Genomic DNA, 21,614 nt, shown 5'->3' on the forward strand with positions numbered 1-21,614 from the left:
GAGAATGACGTGTTACTACATTACTAGTTGAAAAAAGATAAAATGTGAGGGGAGAGTGAAGAAAGAGAAAAATTGTTAATTTTTCAACGTATCAAATTGTATCATGTTATTCCCTTTAAAATTCTCTCCCAAATTCGCTCCTCGATCATTTCACTTTCTTTTATCATGTGTTTATATTAAATCTTTTCTCAACAATTTTGACCATTGAAACCTTTATATCATCAGTAATGACGTTAATGTCTTCTTTATTTGGATTTGACAAGTGACAATAACAAAACTAATTTAACCAATCATTTATTGTTATTCTTTGTTTTTGAAATTCTGTTAGATTTTGTGTTCTAAAAGAGCTTGAAGGTCTCTGAGACTGTCATTTGGCATTAACAACTCCATCATAGATATAATTTGTATCATTTATTCAGCCGAGTTCACCTTCGTTGTCATAATGTTGGTCAGGATATTCTGCAGATTATGGGGAATCGATTCGGCGGGTGGGGAATCGATGGTAGAATTATTGAATGGAGTGAAATTGATAATTTGAAGAAGATGAAAAAGAAAGGAAGAGATTTATCGGCAATGAGAGGAGATGAAGAGATTGTTTGTAATTTATTTTCTAAAACGTGTTTTAAACAAAATAAAAAATAAATGTCAAGTGCATATCATTTTAAAAGAAAAATGTCACGTCAATTAAAAAGAAAGGGAAATTTGATCAAATGATCCTAAAAAAGGGTTATTCTCATTTTTAACCTTATTAAATTCAGTTTTTATTTTTGACATTATTTATAAATTTTTTCCATTTTTACCCTTATTAACCTTTTTACATTTTTTTTTCTTTTTTTCTTTTTTTTCTCCCTCTTCCTTTTCCTTCCATTTCCCTTTCTACCCGTTTTTTCTTTCCCCTCTTCCCTTCCCCCGGTGACAGTCCCCGACGGCTCCCCGATTGCTCTCCCCCTGCAACTCCCACGCCCCACACCCCAAGCCGACTCCCCCACGACGGTTCCAGCCCCAGTCGACTCCCCCACGATCGTCGGACACCTACCCCTCGAGCCCGACTACCCGTTGATCGCCAAATGCTTCCAGGCCGACTCCCGACGATCGCCAAGTCCCGGAGACACTGAGCCCGACGTTTGCCCAACATTACTGAGGTTAGTTCGACTACTCCCCGATGATTTTACTGTTTTTACATGTTAAGTATGAATGTTTTAGGGTTATAGGGTTTTAGTTTAGGGTTTATGTTTTAGTTAGTTCTATTGTTTTGGTTTGAAATGCTTTGATTCGAGAAATGTATAGTCTTTCCTTATACTAAATAGTTTGTGAACATTTTCACGTGGGTAATTGAAATGCGTGGTATGCAATTGAGTGGGGCGTGGGGTGGGGTGTGGAAGTGGGGCGTGGGCGTGGGCGTGGGCTTGGGTGGTGCGTGGAGCTTGGGCTTGGGCGTGGGTGGTGCGTGGAGCGTGGGCTTGGGCGTACCACACAATATGTAAAACTAATTTAATAAGTTTATTAATAAGTGGGGATAGCTTAGTTGGGAGAGCGTCATATTGAAGATCTGAAGGTCAAGTGTTTGATCCACCTTCATCGCAAAAGTTTTTTTTTTCTATTGGAAATTTTAAACAGAGTGATGATATATATATAAGCATTGAAATGATTTTGATATGTATGAATTATTTTTTCAAAAGAGTTGTGTGTGCAATTTTTCTTGGACCAATACTCTAGAATTGTTTACGCTCATACTTATTTCGATAATATTGTGGCTCATGGTGGTTGGGATGATTGGGACCACATCAGTAACAATAACAAGTATGCATCTTTAATATACAAATCTTAAAAATTCATGTACTTTTGATGCATACTATATTAATTGTTGAATTTTCTATATAGGACTGCCTTTTTCGGGGTGTACAAGTGTTATGGGCCTGGGGCGAAAGCGGTCCGTGGAGTGTCTTTGGCTAGAGAATTGGACTATGAATTGGCTCATCCATTTCTGGCCAAGAGCTTTGTCAATGGAAGGCACTGGATTGCACATTTAGATGCTTAATACAACAAATAATTAATTCAATTTCATTATTTATTGTGTAGTCATTTATTTGTTTAATTGATTCTTTCATAGATGTTGAATTAGTATAAATAGAAATGAATGGTGTTTGTGTGACTTATAAAAATTACATTATAATCTTCTCAAAGTCATTCAAATAGAAAGTTATTAAACAAGGCATTTGATAAATTTGATTCTTGGTTTTAGCGTTTTTGGGATATTCTTTATTGGCAAAAGAGCTTTAGGGACAAGGTGAAATGTCTCTAGTTTTGAAGTTTTTAACATCAATATTGAGGGGATGAATAATTAGTTTCTAAGTTTCAAACCTATTTTTTCTGTCTATGTTTTGGTTAATGATGAATTGTGTTTATGTTACGCACTTGTTGTTTTCCTTTGGGCAAAAAACAACTTATTTGTTGCTTTGTGCTCTCAATAATTTCTAAGTAAACAATCTTTATATATATACAAAAAATACAAGATTTATAAGATATAAACGAAAGAATTGAGATTCCTTTTCAAGAATAAGAATGTATGTATAGGATTTGCACAATCCCATCAGTGGATTCAATTTACAAATTGTTGAGAGAAAGAGACAACTAAGAAAATAAGAACATGACTTACTTATAATCACACCCTTCCATCACACTGGAGGTTTTTCTCAAGTACAGCAAATAGTACAACAAATATATTACACAACAACTAGTAATTTGTTCAAATTTCTACTTCATAAAGCTTCAATTTGTGCTGCAAGTACAACAGCAAAGCTCCATAACTGACCCTCAATTGCACACTGTAATGCCTCTTTCTTTTTGCCAAAAACCAGAAGACTTTGTACATGTGTTGTTGTTACATAGATATGTATAATAAAAGCTGTTATAGTCGATTAAAGCAAGCATAAAAACAAAAATATAGATTTAGCAAGGTTCATCCTAGATTAAGATTACCTTCTTAGGCTCTTAGCTCATATTAGAAACTTAAGTTCACATTGGAGATAATTAGAATGTTGGGTATTTTTCCCATTTTCAATTCCAATTTTATAAGTTCTGCTTGGTTGTTTCATTAATTATAAAGTAAAAGACAAAGAACTGTTTCATTAATTACAAAGTAAAAGACAAAGAAAAAAAAAACTTTTGCAGTGAAGGTACCTGACTTTTAGATCTTCAGCCTGACACTCTCCCAACTGAGCTATCCACACTTATTAATAAACTTATTAAATTAGTTTTACATATTGCGTGGTACGCCCAAACCCATGCTCCACGCCCAAGCCCACACTCCACCCACGCCCAAGCCCACGCCCCACGCCCCACTCAATTGCATACCACGCATTTCAATTACCCACGTGAAAATGTTCACATACCATTCAGTATAAGGAAAGACTATACATTTCTTGGATCAAAACATTTCAAACAAAAACAATAGAACTAATTAAAACATAAACCCTAAACCATAAAACCTTCATACTTAACATGCAAAAACAGTAAAATCATCAGGGAGTAGTCGAATTAACCTCAGTAATGCTGGGCGAACGTCGGCCTCAGCGTCTCCGGGACTTGGCGATCGTCGGGAGTCGGCCTAGAAGCGTTTGGCGATCAACGGGTAGTCGAGCTCGAAGGGTAGGCGTCCGATGATCGTGGGGGAGTCGGCTGGGGCTGGAACCTTTGTGGGGGAGTCGGCTTGGGGTGTGGGGCATGAGAGTCGTAGGGGGAGAGCAACCGGGGAGCCGTCGGGGACTGTCGTCGTGGGAAGGGAAGAGGGAAAGAAAAAACGGGTAGAAAGGGAAATGGAAGGAAAAAGAAGAGGAAGAAAAAAAATGTAAAAAGATTAGTAAGGGTAAAAATGGAAAAAAAAAATAAAAATAAATTAAAAATAAAAACTGAATTTAGTAGGGTTAAAAATGAGAATAACCCTCTTTTGAGGGTCATTTGATAAAATTTCTCAAAAGAAACGGATTAAATGTTCTTTTAGTAAAAAACTTCAAATATTTGATAGATGAAGCACATGGCTCAAATCAAAGTTTGTAAAATCGTTCAAAATTAGAGCTCCACTAATTGAATGATCAACTATTTAGATGAGTTTGAATATTCAAACTTAATTTAAATTATTATTTATTTTAGCAACAAATATTAAGAATAAATTATTCGAAATTAGTTCAAAATTATATATTCAAATAATCAATCAAACACATTTTATTTTAAAAATATTTATGTGTCTATTATATATAACTTTTTTTTTATGACCCAAGTCAATCATGATTATTTAGAATTAAATAAAAATATGATTAGACAAAATAAAATGAAAACAATAAATGAGTCATTTGATAAGAACGGGTCCCACGGTTGGGTGGAAGGAATTGCTCGTGTTCTTCTCTATGTATCCGATCGAGAAACAAAAGAAATGAGATTGAGATAGATCGGATCAATAGATCCAGGTTACACAGAGAATCAATCAATCAATTCAGTGAGCAACAATCGTATAGAGAATGACGTTCGGAAGTATTGGATCGACATCGCAACAACAGCAGGCCTACGGTGAAGCAAGCTACTGGGATAAGCGTTACTCGCAGGAAACAGGTCCCTTCGATTGGTACCAGAAGTATCACTCTCTTTCTCCTCTCCTCCGCCTTTACATCTCTCCCCATCACCGCGTTCTCGTCGTCGGTTGCGGCAATTCCGGTACACAAACTACGATCTTTTTTCTCAATTCTCATCCCCTTTTCGTTCATTCTTCTATCTAACTGTTCTTGATCTGTTCCCAGCATTTAGTGAAGATATGGTTAACGATGGTTTTGAGGATGTTGTCAATTCCGACATATCCTCTGTTGTAATTGAAGCAATGCAGACCAAGTACAGTCATCTTCCTCAAATGAAATGTATGCATCCTTTCGAATGCTTATTAGAGATTTGTTGTATGTGGGTTTCCTTAATAATGATAATTATAATTAAACCCAGACATGAAAATGGATGTTAGAGACATGAATGCATTTCAAGGTGGTTTCTTTGATGCTGTTATTGATAAAGGTCTGTATGCATTCTCTTCTTCATAGTTCTATCTATCTAGATAGATAGAATACAACATTTTCTTTCAAGGGAAATGATAATTTCTTCGATATCTTTGCAGGAACTCTGGATTCTATTTTGGTGAGTGATTGATCAATTATCAATTTGAGTTGAGTTGGGTTGAGTTGGAAATAGTTATTAAACCCCTTGTTTGTTTTGCTAGTGTAGTGTGGTCATAATTCTAGAGAAAATGCCATTAAGATGCTGGGAGAGGTTGAAAGGTTTGAAACTGTTTCAGCTTTTTGTGAGAAAATTGTGCTTATGTTTATAATTTAAAGCAGTTGATCACAAACTATAGGGTCCTCAAGAACAAAGGAGTTTATATCCTGGTAAATGCACCTTACTTTTTGATCGACAGATAAAATAAGGTCTTCCTATTCTTTTATCAAATACAAGTTACAACCCAAATATCAAATTCCTGTTTGAAGAAGAATCTTTTTTGGGTTATGCAGATCACATATGGAGCTCCATCGCATCGCCTTCACTTGCTTAGAGATTCCGGGTCATGGACAGTAACACTCCATGTCATAGGTATTGTTTAAAACTTTTAGTGTTCTTGATCCATCTTTGATTTCTCAATAACAAAAACACTACTGGGGTCTATGCAGATAAGCTTCTAACTGATAAGAGCTCCGGAAGCCGTCAGTGGGACCTGACATCTCCAATTCCATTAGAAGATGGAGGAAGCTCTGTTGATTCTGTTCTTGGGAAGAACCCTGAAATCCATTACATCTATGTCTGCATAAAAGGTCAATTTTCAATTTTATTTTTCCTACTGTTCTGGAATTTGATTTGATTTGATTCGATTGATGATGATGATTTATGTGCTAGTGCAGGATAATCATCTCAAATGGATAAGTTTGACAGCATCGAGCTCTTCATAACATTTGTATCGATGAAATATTTAATCGTTTCTTCACCATTTCCTTTGTTTCTTTTGCATCTAGTTGATAATGAATCAATAGATTATGCAATGTGTTGTTGTAACTGTAATCAACTTCCCTTATCTTTGCATACAAAAGGAAAATGCACCATTTCTTTTCACTTTTGAGTGTGGTCCTTTTATTTATTCCTTTATGCATTTGGTAGGTTCTCTGCCCTTTTTTTAATCAAGTTGTTACAAAAAGTACACTTTAATCAATACTTGAATCTCACATCTTAATATAATAAACCACTAAATACAAACATCTTGAACTACATAAAATTAAATCTTTATAAACGTGTTAAATGAATGTATAAGTTATGGTTGTGGGGTCATTAAAGAAAGTTATCTTGTTATAGGGAGATAATGAGGTTTAAACCTCTTAACATGATAATCTTATTTGAAGCACTTCTAATTTTTATATTCAGATTCGAGAAACAATTTTTAATCAACTTATCAATACAGAATCAAGGTAAAACCTAATCCATGCCCGTTGAAAGAGCTAAGAGAAGTCTTCTCTCGCTCTGACATTATACAGTAAGCTCGTCCAGGCACCTAGAATTTTCAAACGAGATTAATTGAAACTCTAATAGTAATTTGTGTCAGAGATCAAAATGGAACAACTCTTAAATGGGATCATACTAATTTTCTAAAATTCAAAAAATAAAAATAAAAGAGTAGTTGAATTGAAGTTATAATTTTATTTGGCCATAATAATGATATGAAAAAGTCAATGTGCCTTAGATGCTAAGATTGGTATTTATTCCAAACTTTAATCAACCAAAAGTCTCACCTAAGCTCCTTCATAGAAACTTCCTTCTTCTTCTTTGCTTTTAAATTCATTCTATTTCCATTTATTTAGCTAAAATTAAGGACTTACAAAATAAAATCAAACAAGAATTTTGGATAAGAATTTTAATTTAATCTAACAATTAATTACAATAATTAACCTACTATGTAACTACATTCTAAAATTTTATTCTTATTAAAAACACTTTAAATTGAAATAATATATTTGAAATTTGACTAAGATGTGATGTAATAAATTACGACAAATAGATTAATTCAAATAAATAAAGCATTACTATTTAAACTAACAACTTTACTCAATTTGGTTATCATTTAAAATAGTAAAGACTCCATCATAATTACCTAGAAAGCAAAAGAAAAGTTGTAGTTGACTTCTAGATTCCAACAATAACCATAGAGACACGTTTGATTGTGATTTACCATTATTTCATCATCAATAATTTTTTCCATTATTTAATTTAACCATCATTAAAAAAAAGTATTAACCAAAAAAAATATATTAATTTATAGTGTGTTAACTATGAAGGTAAAAAACTCATACAAGACCAGTAAAAAACTCATATTGTGGAGAATTTTCACTGTTTAAAAAAGTAAAATTTAAGAATTGAATATAAGTGATTTGAATTATTGACATACTATTTTTAACGTAAGCTATTCTTATAGATTTAATTATAAAAATTGAAAGTTGTTCTTATAATTTTTTTTATAATTTAATGTTTTGATTTATTAATTTACTATAATTAGTTGAATTTACTTGCTTTTTAGTCATTTTATGTTGATTGTGGCATAAAAAAATTAATTATTCAACTTTATATTTTAATTCTTGCTAAGATTGATTGAAATTTGAAATATTTGGTCCATCATCTGTTTTTCTAATAACATATCTTAAATTAATTATTTATTTGAGTTTTTATCTAACATAAATTTGAGATAGTTTCTTACAAGTATTTTTTAAAATTTTTGCTTGAATTTTACTAAATTTATTTTATAAATTTTCTCTATCACATCGGTTATTATTCTAACAATTAAATCGCTTATTTTATTAATTAAAATACTAAAACATTTTTATTTTATTGTAAAAAAATTAATTTAACAAATTAAAAACTCAAATAACTTATTTTTTTTCAATAAAATTCATTGGACAAAATAAAAAAAAAACTAACATAGAACAAGCCAAAGAGTCACAATTATGAATTAATCATTTAAAAAAATTAATTAATAGATAAAAAGATGCAAAAATATATTGATAGAACAGATATTTATATTATGAAAAAAAAGAAAAAGAGAAGTGGAGGTAATAATTTGGGACACTAAAGAAATTAATCTTGTGGAATTCCAAAAATATTGACCTCTAAAATACGTTACGACGTCGTTATCACGTTTAACTAAATGCAAATTGGCCTTTTCTTCTTCTTCTTGTATAAAATAAATAAATAAATGTTCTTGGTTGGTTCTGGAAGATGTGATGTTCTGGTTCGAGGTTATATTTGTAATTTACTATTCAAAAAAGGGTATTATAGTAAAAAGAATAAAGAAAATACATGAACGCTTGGTATCGTGCCAGCGAATCTCTCTCCTCTCTTGTTTGGTCTCTCGCGTTTTTCCCACCGAGACCACCGCCCATTTTCAATTCCTCCCTCTCCTCTATGAAGAAGAAGGTAGGGTTAGGGTTTCCTTTTGCGCTTCTACTTTGAACAACGTCAAAATGTTGCAGATTATCTTTCTTGTACTTTTCAATTTACAATTCCAACCATTTTCTACCATCACTATGGCTTAAAATTGCTCTTCTTTCAGGTCTTCACTTGTTCCTTTATCTTTTTTCCTTTTTCTGTCAAACCCAGTTGTTCAATTCCGTCATATTTAAATGGGTTTTATCTATCTGTATGTTGTTGTATAATACATGAATCCCGATTGTTGTTGGACGAGAAGTAGTGAGAAAATAGCTCTTGTTTCTATCGAAATCATTATCAACCCATTTATTTACTCACTTTGTCCTACCTTATTGTGAGACACAATAAGAATAATAATATGAATAAGAAGAAGTTATATAGCTTGATTGTCGGTTGTCGGCAGCTTAGATAGGTTTAAACCCTGAAATTTCATGTTTGGAGTGAGGATTTTGAAGTGTTCCAGATGTCCTACCTTGTTTTTGAAGATTGGCGTTTTCTATTGTTTAATTATTCATTGTTATGAAATTGTTGTACTTGTATCTTCTTTGCAACAGTTTCTTCTATTCATTTTTATTGGGTATTGGAGATTACTACAGTCTCTCATGAAATCGGGTATATTTTGACAGTCGTGGCAGTGCTGGGATGGATATGTATGATGTCTCTACACTTGGAAGCACAGAAGTCTATATGGTAATGAGCTGATCAAAGTGTTGAGACGTCAGAAGAGTTTTGGAGCTAATCAGTGTTCTTTAAGTTGTGTGTAAAACGAGTATATATTTGGTCTCTTTGATTCAGATTCCAGGTGCTGGAACACTCCCAACATTGTCCGGTCCTTCAACTCAACAGTTAGAAACAATGTACGGTGAAGGAGGAATCACCCCCGAGTTTGCTATCGAACAGGGCTTCTATTATCCTGCTGCCACCAATTATGGTTACATCTGTACAGGTGATGTATCATGTCCTACTGACGAGTCCAGAGTAATTTAGTCGTTTTATTTACACAATGATTTTCATCTTCCAGGAATTGAATCACCCGCTGATTGGGATGACCACCAAAGGATTTTTGGACTGGATGGTCAGGAGGTTCAGTATGTGGTAAGTTTGTTCTTTCCCTATTCTCACACCGACAAAACTAAGGCCTTGTTTGAATTAATTTCAACTAACCGTCTATCCAATAAAAATCTACTCATTATTCAAATCATCAACCAAAATATCCTCTATTTAAAAAATATATATACCCCTAATGTATTTTTACCCAAAATAACCCCCAAATAAATCGATTTCAATAACATCTATCAAACAAGGTTATTGAAAATACATGGCCTAAGATTGTTTTGGTGAAATTTTCTAACCAAATGTTTCTGGATTTTCCTCAGGGTGGACAAACTGAGAGTTCTCCTTATGTATATTACAATCCTAGCTATGGTTATGCACAGTCCCCTTATAACCCCTATAACCCTTACATTCCTGGTGCGTCAATCGGAGTTGATGGCACAGTTATGGGTGCACAGCAATATTACACCTTCCCTGCTTACGAGAATCATGTGTCTTTGCCTGCTTATTACCCCATGGTGGTTCAGCCTGGATCAGATGCTTTCCCAAACATTGGGACAGATACCAATCCTAATTCTAGTTTGTTTGCTTATGGAGGTGATGCCCCAGGTTCAAAACCTAACCTTTCTTCAGCGTCTTCAAACTTATCCATGAGATCACAAAAACCAGCCTCGAATCATGCACGCGATGTTACTAGAAGAATGGAAGGTCCTAGAGCTAATGCAGGGCCTAGTAAGCAGCCCATGGTAAATGGAAATGTTGGTTCCAGCAATCTAACAAATTTGTCTCCATCTCAAACTTTTCAGGTATCCCTCTCTTATCTTATGTTATTCACAAATAGTGTTTTGTACTTTAAGCCTTGTTTGATGTAGGTTATTGAAAATTAGGTTTATAGTGGTATACATATATAACAAACTTAAAAAAAATAGAATTGAGGCTATTTAGATTGTTGTTTGGATGGTAGGTTATTTGAAATTAATCTGGAATGACCCACACATCAAACAAGGCCCAAGTGTCGTGTCTTTTCTAGATTTCTCAGCGATTTCTGTCTTTTCAGGGTAGAGATACTCATAGTGTGGAGCCTATACCAAATGGGAGGCCTTTGCCTAGTCGTAATCAGCTAAAAGTTTCTTTATCTACTGAAAACGGTTTCTCTAACTTTGGAGCGAGTGCATATGGGCGGGCTGCAGCAACAGCCAAGGTTCGACCAAAACTTAATTTCGAAAGTCCTGCAAATGAAACAATTGGAATCCCAAATGCAATAACTGAGCAAAATATGGGCCTTAGAACAGACAAATCAAAAGCTCCGCATTTGGCTGTTAAAGCATACACAAGCAAGGCAGGAGAGACTGATGCCAAGGGAAATATCATTATTCAGAAGGATGAATATAACAAGGATGATTTTCAGGTGGATTATATACATGCAAAGTTCTTTGTTATAAAATCATACAGTGAGGATGATGTGCATAAGAGCATCAAATACAAAGTTTGGTCTTCCACACCTAATGGAAACAAGAAGTTGGAGATTTCATTTCAAGATGCTGAGAGAATAGCTTCGGGACATCCCAGAGGATGTCCTGTTTTTCTCTTTTTCTCTGTAAGCCGATTATTTTCTATATTCTATTTATATATTATTATGAATTTGGCCACAAAATATAGCTTTCTGGTTTCATTATGGGTGCAGGTCAATGCTAGTGGTCAATTCTGTGGTTTAGCTGAGATGATTGGTCATGTTGACTTCAACAGGGATATGGACTTCTGGCAGCAAGATAAATGGAATGGAAGCTTTCCTGTAAAATGGCATTTTATAAAAGACATACCAAACCCTAACTTCCGTCACATTATATTGGAGAACAACGAGAATAAGCCAGTTACTAATAGCCGAGATACCCAAGAGGTTTGTGTGGCTTTAGTTATCATCCCTTTTATGAATTTTGTAATTCACTTATTCTCTTTCAAATTTTCCCTGATTATCCATTTTATACTTCATTGGATACCTTTGTGAAGAAAATTCAACCTAGGAGGTGTTAGAAGATTAAAAATGTATAGCTTGTCTTGTAACACTTATTATACTATTGCAGATAAGATTCAAGCAAGGCATTGAGATGCTAAAGATTTTCAAAAAATATTCCTCAAAGACGTCATTACTGGACGATTTTATGTACTACGAAAATAGGCAGAGAATTATGCAGCAAGAGAAGTCTAGGATGCTTATCAAAAGCTTTGGACCTCCATTCCTTTCGCCTGGCTTAGATTCTCCGAGGAAGATAAGCTCTCTGCTTGCTGTACCTTCTTCTTCTGATGAAGTCATGAACATTGCAACATCCAACAACACAAATGTAGGGACATCTCTGGGTGAGCGTGTTCCATCATCTAATGCTGATGTTACAAGTTCAGGCGGCGTCGATGACAATGCTATAGAAAAAGGCAATTCTACTAAAACAGATGGTAAATTATCCTCTCCGAAGATTGGTTTACTTAACCTCGGTTCTAAAGAGGCAGATGCTAGTAATGCTTTAAAGGATGTAGCAACTGGGCCTATAATTCTCACCGTTGGATCCATGCCTGTAAAAGTTAACGGTTTGGTTGAATCCCGAGGGATTCTAAGAGTTGGTAGCATACCTATCCACACTAAATCTCAAGAAGTTGGTAAGTCCGATGGTAAAGAGTGAGTCGGAGTAGAAAGTTGTTTCTTTTTGGAGCGTATAAAACAAAACAAGGATGTATCGTCATTGAGATTCCTTTTCTTGGTAATTTGGAAGCAGTAAGCGGTGGATCCTCATACTTGATAGAAATATGTCATCAAAAACACACCCAAATCTAGAATTTGTGTTTCTTTTTTCTTTTCCTTTTTTTGGGTGAAATTTAATTACTAATGGTATTTTGGTCCTTTTGATGTGGAGATGGTGGTGGGTAGATATGATTGACTAATGATACTTGTTCAGCAGATTATGCTGCTGCTGCTGTTGTGCAGACATGTCTTCTTCTTTTGTAATTGTGTTTCAGTTTCCTTCCTTTGATGATGGATAATCAAATTATGTTCTATTTTATAGTAAAGTTGCCAATGCCATTTTTATCAATTTTTAAGGATCTTTATGGCTCCGAAGCATGGATGTTTGACAAAGTTGGCAACCAACCTTTGATCTTTATTTTTTTTTTGGAACAGAAATTGAATATTTTTCTTCTTCAATCTATTACTCTATGGTTGCTGACTTTTTATTTAGCAAATTTATTATTGTTACCATTTCTTTTTAAATTTAGGAAAGATAACACTACCCAGTAACTATCACTGCTCTTTTTATTTATTTATTTATGATATTGATTCCGTCAACTCTATTTGAAAGTTCAATAGATTTTTTACTCTATTTATAAATAGTAAATGTTAAATTATCTCTTTATCTTGGATTATGTGCAATTTCGTTTAGACTCAACATGTTGATTGTTGTCAGTGTTTATCTTTTATTACACTTATTGTCCTTTAAATAGTTTGTTTATACTCAATATGTTGAGTATTGTTAGAAACATCTGAATTTCTCATGTAAACCTTAAAACCAATTTATCTAAACAATATGTATCTCTCTAAATATCTACATGGTATCAGAGTAGGTTTTTCTATCTTGAAAAAATTTGTTCACAATTTTTCGCCGTCTCCACCAATGGTGGAAATAGCCATTAGAGGAGAACTCAAATAATTCTATTATCTCATATTTTTCAAAATCATTTATCACAAATCCCAGAACGTTCTTGAGCTCTTTCTTGGCAGTTTTTGTCATTTCAAAAACTGTACTTTATATCTCGACCGATCTGTCCATCTTTGTGTCTTGACAGATTTTCCCCAAACTTAATCTATCCAAATATTATCACCGTCCAGCTATAATAGTTTGCCTACAAAAAAAATTTAATTTAGCGACACTTCGACGATTCACTCGCTGTCATCAACATTCAGCGACACTCCGGCAATTCAAACGTCACTTGCTACTATCAACATCTAGTGACACTCCGACAATTCAAACGTCACTCGCTATCATCAACATCCAGCGACACTCCGGCGATTCAAACGTCACTCGCTGTCATCAACATTCAGCGACACTCCGTCGATTCAAACGTCACTCGCTGTCATCAACATTCAGTGACACTCCGGCGATTCAAACGTCACTCGCTGTCATCAACATCTCATCCCCTCGGCAACATCCTCTCCACTCTTATAGCTGCCCAAGGCCTTTCCTATTAGGTGATTAACATTCTCATCATTGAGAAAATATGTGGCAAGTTGGGCAATCTCAATATTTATTAACTTGAGGGGAGTGTTGAATTATCTCTTTATCTTGGATTATGTGCAATTTTGTTTACACTCAACACTTTGCTTTGTTTACACTCAACATGTTGAGTGTTATCAGACTTTATCTTTTATTACATCCTTTAAATATCTGAATTTCTCATGTAAACCTTAAAACTAATTTATCTCTCTAAATATTTACACTAAAAAAAGGCAAAGTGAATTTATTTCTATAAGAATGACACAACAGAATTAGAAACACTAGTTATTCACATTTATGTCCCTTAAAAGTGAAATTCATCTTTGATTTTTTCTTTTCTTTCATTTGAATCACTTTCGTTTTATCGATGTAGACGTCCTTTTCTTCGAAAAAGGGTTAGAGGCCCTTCAACTTAAACATTTCTTTGTTAGAAAGAGTGGGTTTACAACAATTTAATTTTATTAAATTTATATTTGATTTTTGTTTTATTATTTTATTTATTAATTGGCAGATCTTGGAACTTTAGTATAATATTTGATCACAAGACAAAATCCAACTCAACATCTTTGATCACGAGTTATCTGCAGACTGCATGTATAGGTTAAAGTTATGGTATTGAAATTAGATATTTTTGTTTTGTTTTTAGAACGTTGGAATTATTCGCCACTCTGAAGAAAATTAGCCAACCAGTGATTGCAAGTCTATTGCCTCCTCTTTTTCAAATAAAATATGAGGTTTAGTTTGGAATTTGATAAAGGTTTTGGTTCGGTATTAATTATATATATTTTTTTAATGTAGAATGTTAACATCACCTCTTACCGTTAATGACAACGAACTCCTAACTATCTTAGTGAATTACTTTAGTCATATATATATATATAATACAACTTATTGTGTATAATTTGACATGACAAAATGTTAACACCTTGTTTTTTCCTACACAAATTTACAAAATAAATTATTTGTAGATAATATTATTTAACCCTTTTATATTATGGAAATAAATTTTCCATTACAATCACGAGAGCCACACTTTATTGTCAAACAAACAGCTCATCACACAATAAGGGAAAGAAAGACCCCAAAAGGGATGAAGCACCTTCTGACCTAATAATCTAGTAACATAAAACCCTACATCAAAATTAACCAAAAGTCCCAGACCCACAAAAAATAATGGACCTTAGGACCACCACCTTAATTAAGACAACTATAGTCTATACATTAAATTAATTAAACCACCCTAAATTAATTGCAAACATACAACGATGTCTCAGCCAATGACTCAGGCTCACCATCTTGCAAACAATCAATAGGAGGAATCGTCAATGTTTCTTGAATTCCATAAGCATTCCAACAAAAAGGATCGTCCACAAGTTCGCCATCGTGCGGCAAAAGCTCCACCTCCGACATCGATATATTCGTACACGCCACCGTATCGCTGCAAGCAAAGTGGATCGGAGGGCTGCGCACGTCGTAAGTTCCCTTTATATTCCGATACGACACGTCGGTCAAGTAAACAGCTGCAGTCTCGTTACGACATCCCTTGGTGAGACAATAATATTGGTCTATAATTATACAATTCCTCACATTTTCCATCACAATGTTCTCGAATGATATCCCGGAAACGGATCCAGATCCACCTTGCCATGTCTTGATCCTTAATCCATTGTCGGAATCCCTTAACATTATGTTTGTTACCGTTATGTTTGAGACACATGCCTGTGAATTATGTACGCCGAGACTACCAATACTGTCAAACACCCACAATTTTTAATCAAACAATGTTCAATTGTAAAAAATGAGTGAAGGAATTTATAATAGTTACCTGATCCCGTGACTAGGACCACAAGTAATACCATCAATGTTCACATGTGAACAACCTGTTCCTATTGAAATACAATCATCCCCTGTATTTGTTGTTTGGTTGGTTAATAATCGAATTAAGGATCCATACTAGTTTGTTTTAATTGGAATTGAGATTGGTTGTTTACCGTTTGCAATGACGGAATCGTATATTCCAACATACTTTGTGTTCTCTATGTGAATACCGTCGGTATTTGGACTGAGTTTTGGAGATGATATCGACAGCCGGTCAATAAGCACGCCTTCGCATCCGTCGAATTTTATGTGGAATTGAGGACTGTTTTGAACACGTAATTCCGACATGACCACGTTGTTGCTCATGAAGAACCGAATTAACTGTAATCAGATTCATTGTTAACATATGTAACATAAACAAATGATTGTCACTATTGATAATACTTACAGCAGGACTGTCACATGGACCTGGCAACGTTGTTCCGTTTGGACCCTGAAACATACAAAAACATAGTATGAATTTGAGAGTTATTTGAATTTTTTTTTTCATGGGGGGATTGATTTTTTACCCGGTGAGGTTTACAGGGGAGATCCCACCATTTTTGACCATTTCCTTCAATTGTACCCGTTCCTGTTAATGTCATGTTATCTAGTCTGTAAAACACCAACCATTGTCTATGACTGTCCTTTTCCGGCCAACAGTCCGGCCCATCTGGCGGCATTAAAACTCCATCGACCTGTAATACAAGGCCGGGCTGACAGGGACCGGAGAAAATAGATGAAGTGATGATGAAAGTATAACCAGATGGAACCAAAACAATGGCGGATTCCACGGCGCATGCAGCTTTCCAGGCCGACATGAATGCTGCAGTGTCGTCTGTATCTCCGTCCCCACAGGCTCCGAATGACATGACGTCGAATATGCAACTGGAATCGGTGGTCAAGTTCCCTGGATTGGGCGGTGGGTCGTCTTCTTCAGGTGGAGAAGACGGCGACGGAGAGTAGGCCGGTGACGTCGTAATCGTCGGCGGCGAGATTAGCTCTCTGTTTGTGTTCTTGTTCTTGTTCTTGTGGTAATGAACTCTTCCTTCTGCATTGTTCGAATGAAGAAGAAGAAGAATGAAAATTGAAAAAGCGATTAGAAACAGGCGGAGAAAGGCCATTGGAATGAAGAAAAGATGAATAATGTAGTTGAAAGAGAAAGCAGAGCATGAGCTGCCATTTTATAGTTTCCAAAACCTGGTTTTCATTTCATTTTACTGACAACACGCGTCACCATCTTGTTGATCGAAAACCAGAAATGTTTTTTTTTTTATTATAATGAACTTTTAAAATTTTACAATTTCTCTATGTATTTTTCTTGATGTGATTCATTTGTGGTCCTCAATAAATCTCACTTTTTACTATACTACAAAGTGTGACATATGTGATATGTGTATCATTATATATTGTCTAGAATGTTGTGTATAATTTGATTCTTTTTTTTTAAGTGAAAAACTCAATTTTTGCATCTGAAATGTGAAAGTGACTAGTGCCACAATTTACTGATTGAAATAATTGAATTGTTTGTATGATAGTTTGTTTTTCTAACTTTTCACATAAAAATTAAGTAACCTTCTTTCATCATTGTCTATTTAATGAAAACTTGGATGTACACTTCCTTGATTTCAAACAAAAACAAAAGAAGAGTATTGTTTGAGGTTGATTTCAATTTGGTTATTATAGTAAAAATTTAGGGTTTTTGTGTAACCATGTTGGTTTAAGTTTAATTTTAGCCGGGCTAAAAGAAAAATTATAGGTACAAAAACAGGAGGCAAAATACGATATTATTCTGTATAAATTAACATACCATTAATAATAAAGAAAACACAAAATATACTTGAAAACTTGTTCATGTTATAAAAAATGTATATCACAGTTTATAGAGATAGAGAGATACAATCATAATAAATTTAAAGGCTACTTAATTGGTTACCAACACAAATTTGAAATATTTAAATTTATTTGAAATATTTAAATTTTTTTAAAATTTATTTGGTTGATTTTATCGTCTCTCATCAATGACATCACACACTTTATTAACAAAAAAAATACAAAAACACTATTTATTTAAATATATACATATTATTATTATCATTATTATTATTATATATTAATACTATTTATTTATTTATTTAAAAAAAAAACATCTTCTCAAAATCACCCTCATCAATATTTTTTTAAATAATTCAAAATTTTATAAAAAATTATTTGAACAAAATTTAAATCAATCTGAGTAACAATAACAATAAACTCAATAAGGTGCTCTCATATGATGATAAAATTATTTTTTAAAAGAATAAATGTAATGAGTTTAATTCTTATTTACAATATCTAAAGTTAAAGTAAAATTTATAATTATTATACTTTATTAAGGCCATGTTAATTTTTTAAAATTAAAAACAAATTAATAAAATAATAATAATAATAGTTAATAAAATGATGAGAATGTAGAAGGGTTAATGCATGAAAAAATAAGAAAAAGAAATGAAAGAGTAGTAGTCTCGTGACTCTTGGTTGTAGTTTAGCTCATATATATTCGTGGCCATGAAAGGAAGCAGAGGACAAGAGAATTTAACCATACTCACGGGTAGGACCAAAGAGTGTTTATGACCAGTTTGGATTCAACTTATTTAAAAATTATTAATTTGTGCTGATTTTTAGGAGATTAGAATTATTTTAATTACAAAATTTCAAGTATTAATAATATAATAATAAAATATTTTGTTTTTATATAAATAATATTTTAATTAAAATCTTTTAACCCTTTCGAGCTTTCACTCCCACCCATTTTCTCATAAGAGGAAATTATTAAAATAATAACATCAAAAAAGTGCACAAATAAAGAAAGGCCAACCACAATTAATTTAAACCTATACCCACCCCGTCTCATAACTGTCAATATTTTCAATTATATATTACATCTCTTTTTAATTCAACTTTACATATACTACACTCTTCTTATAAATTAATACTATAAAAATTTATAAAATCAATTTGTAATTTCATTTTAAATTAACATCAATATTGAGTTTTCTACTAGCTACTTAACCAAAAAGTAAAGATCACGGAATTGTTTGATGGGTTTTAATAAAAAAAATTTAAAAGTCTAAAACTTTGTTTGATTTTGGTTATTTGAGGTTTTATGGGTTTTTTATAAAAAAAAAAAATTGATGAAAAATTAAGTTATTTAAATTTTTAATTAGTTTAATTATTAAAATATTTTTTTTGTATTTAAAATTAAATTTAATAATAATAAATTATAAATATTTTAATGTTTTAATTAATAAAATAAGTTATTTAATTGTTAGAAGGATAGTATATAATTAATATATATATATATATATATATATATATATATATATATATATATATATATATATATATATATATATATATTTTAAATTGGAAAAAGTTTACTGACTTTTTATGTTGGTTATTTGAATGTTTTTTAAAAAAAAAACTCAGTGTAAAATCACAGACTTGTTTGATGTTGGTTATTTGAGTTTATTTTTTAAAATTATTTGATAAAAAAAATATTTAATTGATTAACTTATTATAATAGAATTTTGTATTTAAAATTTAAATTTTATAATATATTTTGATTAATAAATTGAATGATTTAATTAAGATAATCTTATTTTGGTTAAAATTTTGCAAATAACCCATATCAAATTATTTATACCTATTGGTCGACATACATATATATATATATATATATAATAATATTTGAGCAGGCGGTGATTTAAATTCTTATTTAAAAATTTTGTGGCGGGGAATACATATTTTGACTGAAGAATGAGATCGCGATTCTCCATCTACAGGCCGTGTAGAGACAAACAATAGAAGACAAGAGTGGGTTCAATTAAGGATTTTACTTTTTTATTAAATCTAATTCTATATATATTAAGAAATTATTTTGACGTAAGAGGTGATCTCAATTGTTTCATACGTGTAATAATTAGGATTATATATATTGAACAAAATTATAAGAGGAAACAAGTTTGATCGATATTATGATAATTATATGCTTTGGGTCCCAAAACCATGCATGATAATCCAAATGTTACTTATCACTACCTATTATTATTTCAAAATTTGAAAAATATTTAGATCTCGTCACTCACTGACAAAGCATAATAATTAGAAGGTAAAAAAAAATCAAGAACTTTTGTATGGCTTAATAATTTTTCATATTTTCATTTATAAGCATTTTTAATACGTATTATATTTGTCATTTTAATATAAAGGAGTGATATGAGAAGAAATTTGAGAAAAAATGACTTTGCATCATTTTATTGGTTGGAAAAATAAAAGTTGGAAGAAATAGATAAATTATTTGATTTTTTCAGTCAATTGGTCAACCAACACCATTCCCTTCCTAATCATTTCTCTTTAATATAACTGTATTCTAAATTGGTAAAAAAAGTTTATACTAAGATTCTTTTGCTTTAGTTTGCCTTTTTATTAAATAAATATTATCATTTTAGTTGTATTTATTTTGGATTTTATATATAAATTAAGTTTTTTCTAGCTTATACAAAAAAAATTAATCTAGGTTAGGAATCTAGGTTAGGTATGATTAATACTCTTTTTGGGCACAATTTAAAACCCTTTCTAATATTCCTTTCCAAAAATAAATCCCTTTCTAATGTTCTTTGAACAGCATTAATACTTGTTTAATTCAAGCACTAATTAACATGTTTATGAGATAAAATGTTTATAATATTGCCTTGTTTGATATGGTTGTGGTGGTTGTGTGTGGGTTATTTAAGTTTATCTCCAAATTCTAACTTATTTGTAAAAGAAAATTCATGTTATTTGAAGTTATTTACATTACAATAAATATATGTTCGATTTTGGGTTATCCAATTATGCAATTTGCAATAATGTATTTAGTTGCAATTTGCAATAATGTATTTGAAGGCTAGTTCGATAGAATTATTTGAATGACCCTAATGAGATAAAAAAAAATGATGATTAGGGATTTAAAAAAATTATCATATATATATATATATATATATATATATATATATATATATATATATATATATATATATATATATATATATATATATATATATATATATATATATATGATAATTTTTTTAAAGATATTGATATATATTAATAAATAAAAAATAATATAATTTTAAATAAATGATATTTTGATTAATGAAGTGATTTGATGAACTAGTGTAAAATGAAATAAATCATAAGAACCAGAGGAGAGGCATATCAGATAATGAAGTTCAAAATCGAGAATGGAAATAAAATATTATTTTGGCATGATCCATGGTTAGAGAATAATCCCATAATTTTTCTGGAAAAATTTCAATCTATTAGAGTCTGAATCAGAAGAAAATGTCTCTTGTACTCAATTAGAGATATTAAAAAAGGAAAATGCAGCTCTATTCTTAGGAGTAATTCGGAAGAAGTCAGAATTCTGAATCTGATCAATAATATAAAATTCAATGAAAATATTGATACAAAGAGCTGAGATACTATTATGAATGGAAAGTTCGTGGCAGGAAAAACATGGGAGATCAATAGAACAAAGGAGGTGGTAGTCGATTGGCACAAAGTAATATGATCTTCAAAGGTTATACCTCGAAACCAATTAATTCTTTGGATGACATTTAAAAAAAGATTGGCGACAAGAGGCATAATTAAGAAGTATATGAATATTTCATATGTCAATTGCCCAATCTGCACAGAAAAAGAGGAAATCATTGATCACTTGTTTGGGGAGTGCGAATTTGTATCCAAGTTGTGGATCAATTTTTCTCAGAACATAAATATCACTAAATTTCCAGCTACATGGAACGAAATCACAGAGCTTGTAAAGAAAAATGTTAAGAGAGATAACTTTTACGTAAATATTTTCAAATGCTTCTTTGGAGCTCTAGTCTATAATACCTAGAGAGAAAGAAATACAAGAATTCATAGCACGAA

General features: G+C 32.1%; 3 protein-coding genes across 4 annotated transcripts; 2 read left to right on the plus strand and 1 right to left on the minus strand.

The window, feature by feature from the left end:
• Window positions 1-4,357: 4,357 nt before the first annotated feature.
• On the plus strand, window positions 4,358-6,135 carry LOC124920592 (EEF1A lysine methyltransferase 4). Its single transcript, XM_047461105.1, has 8 exons — window positions 4,358-4,707; window positions 4,791-4,904; window positions 4,984-5,052; window positions 5,153-5,172; window positions 5,260-5,312; window positions 5,390-5,420; window positions 5,544-5,622; window positions 5,700-6,135. The coding sequence occupies exons 1-8, from the start codon at window positions 4,515-4,517 to the stop codon at window positions 5,885-5,887; spliced, it is 747 nt and encodes a 248-aa protein (XP_047317061.1). The 5' UTR covers window positions 4,358-4,514; the 3' UTR covers window positions 5,888-6,135.
• Window positions 6,136-8,354: 2,219 nt separating this feature from the next.
• LOC124918785 (YTH domain-containing protein ECT4) lies at window positions 8,355-12,620 on the plus strand. 2 transcript variants are annotated; one of them, XM_047458832.1, is made up of 8 exons: window positions 8,355-8,481; window positions 9,120-9,183; window positions 9,289-9,439; window positions 9,515-9,588; window positions 9,870-10,352; window positions 10,604-11,143; window positions 11,231-11,443; window positions 11,628-12,620. In XM_047458832.1, exons 2-8 carry the CDS (start codon window positions 9,136-9,138, stop codon window positions 12,216-12,218), a joined length of 2,100 nt encoding a protein of 699 aa, XP_047314788.1. In that variant the 5' UTR covers window positions 8,355-8,481; window positions 9,120-9,135; the 3' UTR covers window positions 12,219-12,620. The 2 variants fall into 2 exon arrangements, with proteins under 2 accessions (XP_047314788.1, XP_047314789.1); XM_047458833.1 differs by having other exon boundaries at window positions 8,464-8,617.
• A 2,159-nt stretch (window positions 12,621-14,779) lies between these two features.
• Window positions 14,780-16,807, minus strand: LOC124920784 (polygalacturonase At1g48100). The gene is made up of 5 exons (XM_047461340.1): window positions 16,190-16,807; window positions 16,069-16,113; window positions 15,794-16,001; window positions 15,628-15,709; window positions 14,780-15,552 (listed from the first exon to the last, which is right to left on the minus strand). The coding sequence occupies exons 1-5, from the start codon at window positions 16,781-16,783 to the stop codon at window positions 15,048-15,050; spliced, it is 1,434 nt and encodes a 477-aa protein (XP_047317296.1). The 5' UTR covers window positions 16,784-16,807; the 3' UTR covers window positions 14,780-15,047.
• Between the last annotated feature and the right edge of the window lie 4,807 nt (window positions 16,808-21,614).

The sequence above is a fragment of the Impatiens glandulifera genome, chromosome 1 (assembly GCF_907164915.1).
Source record: "Impatiens glandulifera chromosome 1, dImpGla2.1, whole genome shotgun sequence".
Lineage (NCBI taxonomy): Eukaryota > Viridiplantae > Streptophyta > Magnoliopsida > Ericales > Balsaminaceae > Impatiens > Impatiens glandulifera.

Bases quoted from the DNA above. Each gene is read 5' to 3' on its own strand.
- LOC124920592 (XM_047461105.1), top strand. From the start codon at position 4,515: ATGACGTTCGGAAGTATTGGATCGACATCGCAACAACAGCAGGCCTAC. The intron at 4,708-4,790 runs GTACACAAACTA...ATCTGTTCCCAG, and splicing joins CGTCGGTTGCGGCAATTCCG to CATTTAGTGAAGATATGGTT. The intron at 5,313-5,389 runs GTTTGAAACTGT...CACAAACTATAG, and splicing joins ATGCTGGGAGAGGTTGAAAG to GGTCCTCAAGAACAAAGGAG.
- LOC124918785 (XM_047458832.1), top strand. From the start codon at position 9,136: ATGGATATGTATGATGTCTCTACACTTGGAAGCACAGAAGTCTATATG. The intron at 9,440-9,514 runs GTGATGTATCAT...TTCATCTTCCAG, and splicing joins TTATGGTTACATCTGTACAG to GAATTGAATCACCCGCTGAT. The intron at 10,353-10,603 runs GTATCCCTCTCT...CTGTCTTTTCAG, and splicing joins CTCCATCTCAAACTTTTCAG to GGTAGAGATACTCATAGTGT.
- LOC124920784 (XM_047461340.1), bottom strand. From the start codon at position 16,783: ATGGCCTTTCTCCGCCTGTTTCTAATCGCTTTTTCAATTTTCATTCTT. The intron at 16,114-16,189 runs GTAAAAAATCAA...TGTATGTTTCAG, and splicing joins TCCCCTGTAAACCTCACCGG to GGTCCAAACGGAACAACGTT. The intron at 15,710-15,793 runs GTAAACAACCAA...CAACAAATACAG, and splicing joins CGATTCCGTCATTGCAAACG to GGGATGATTGTATTTCAATA.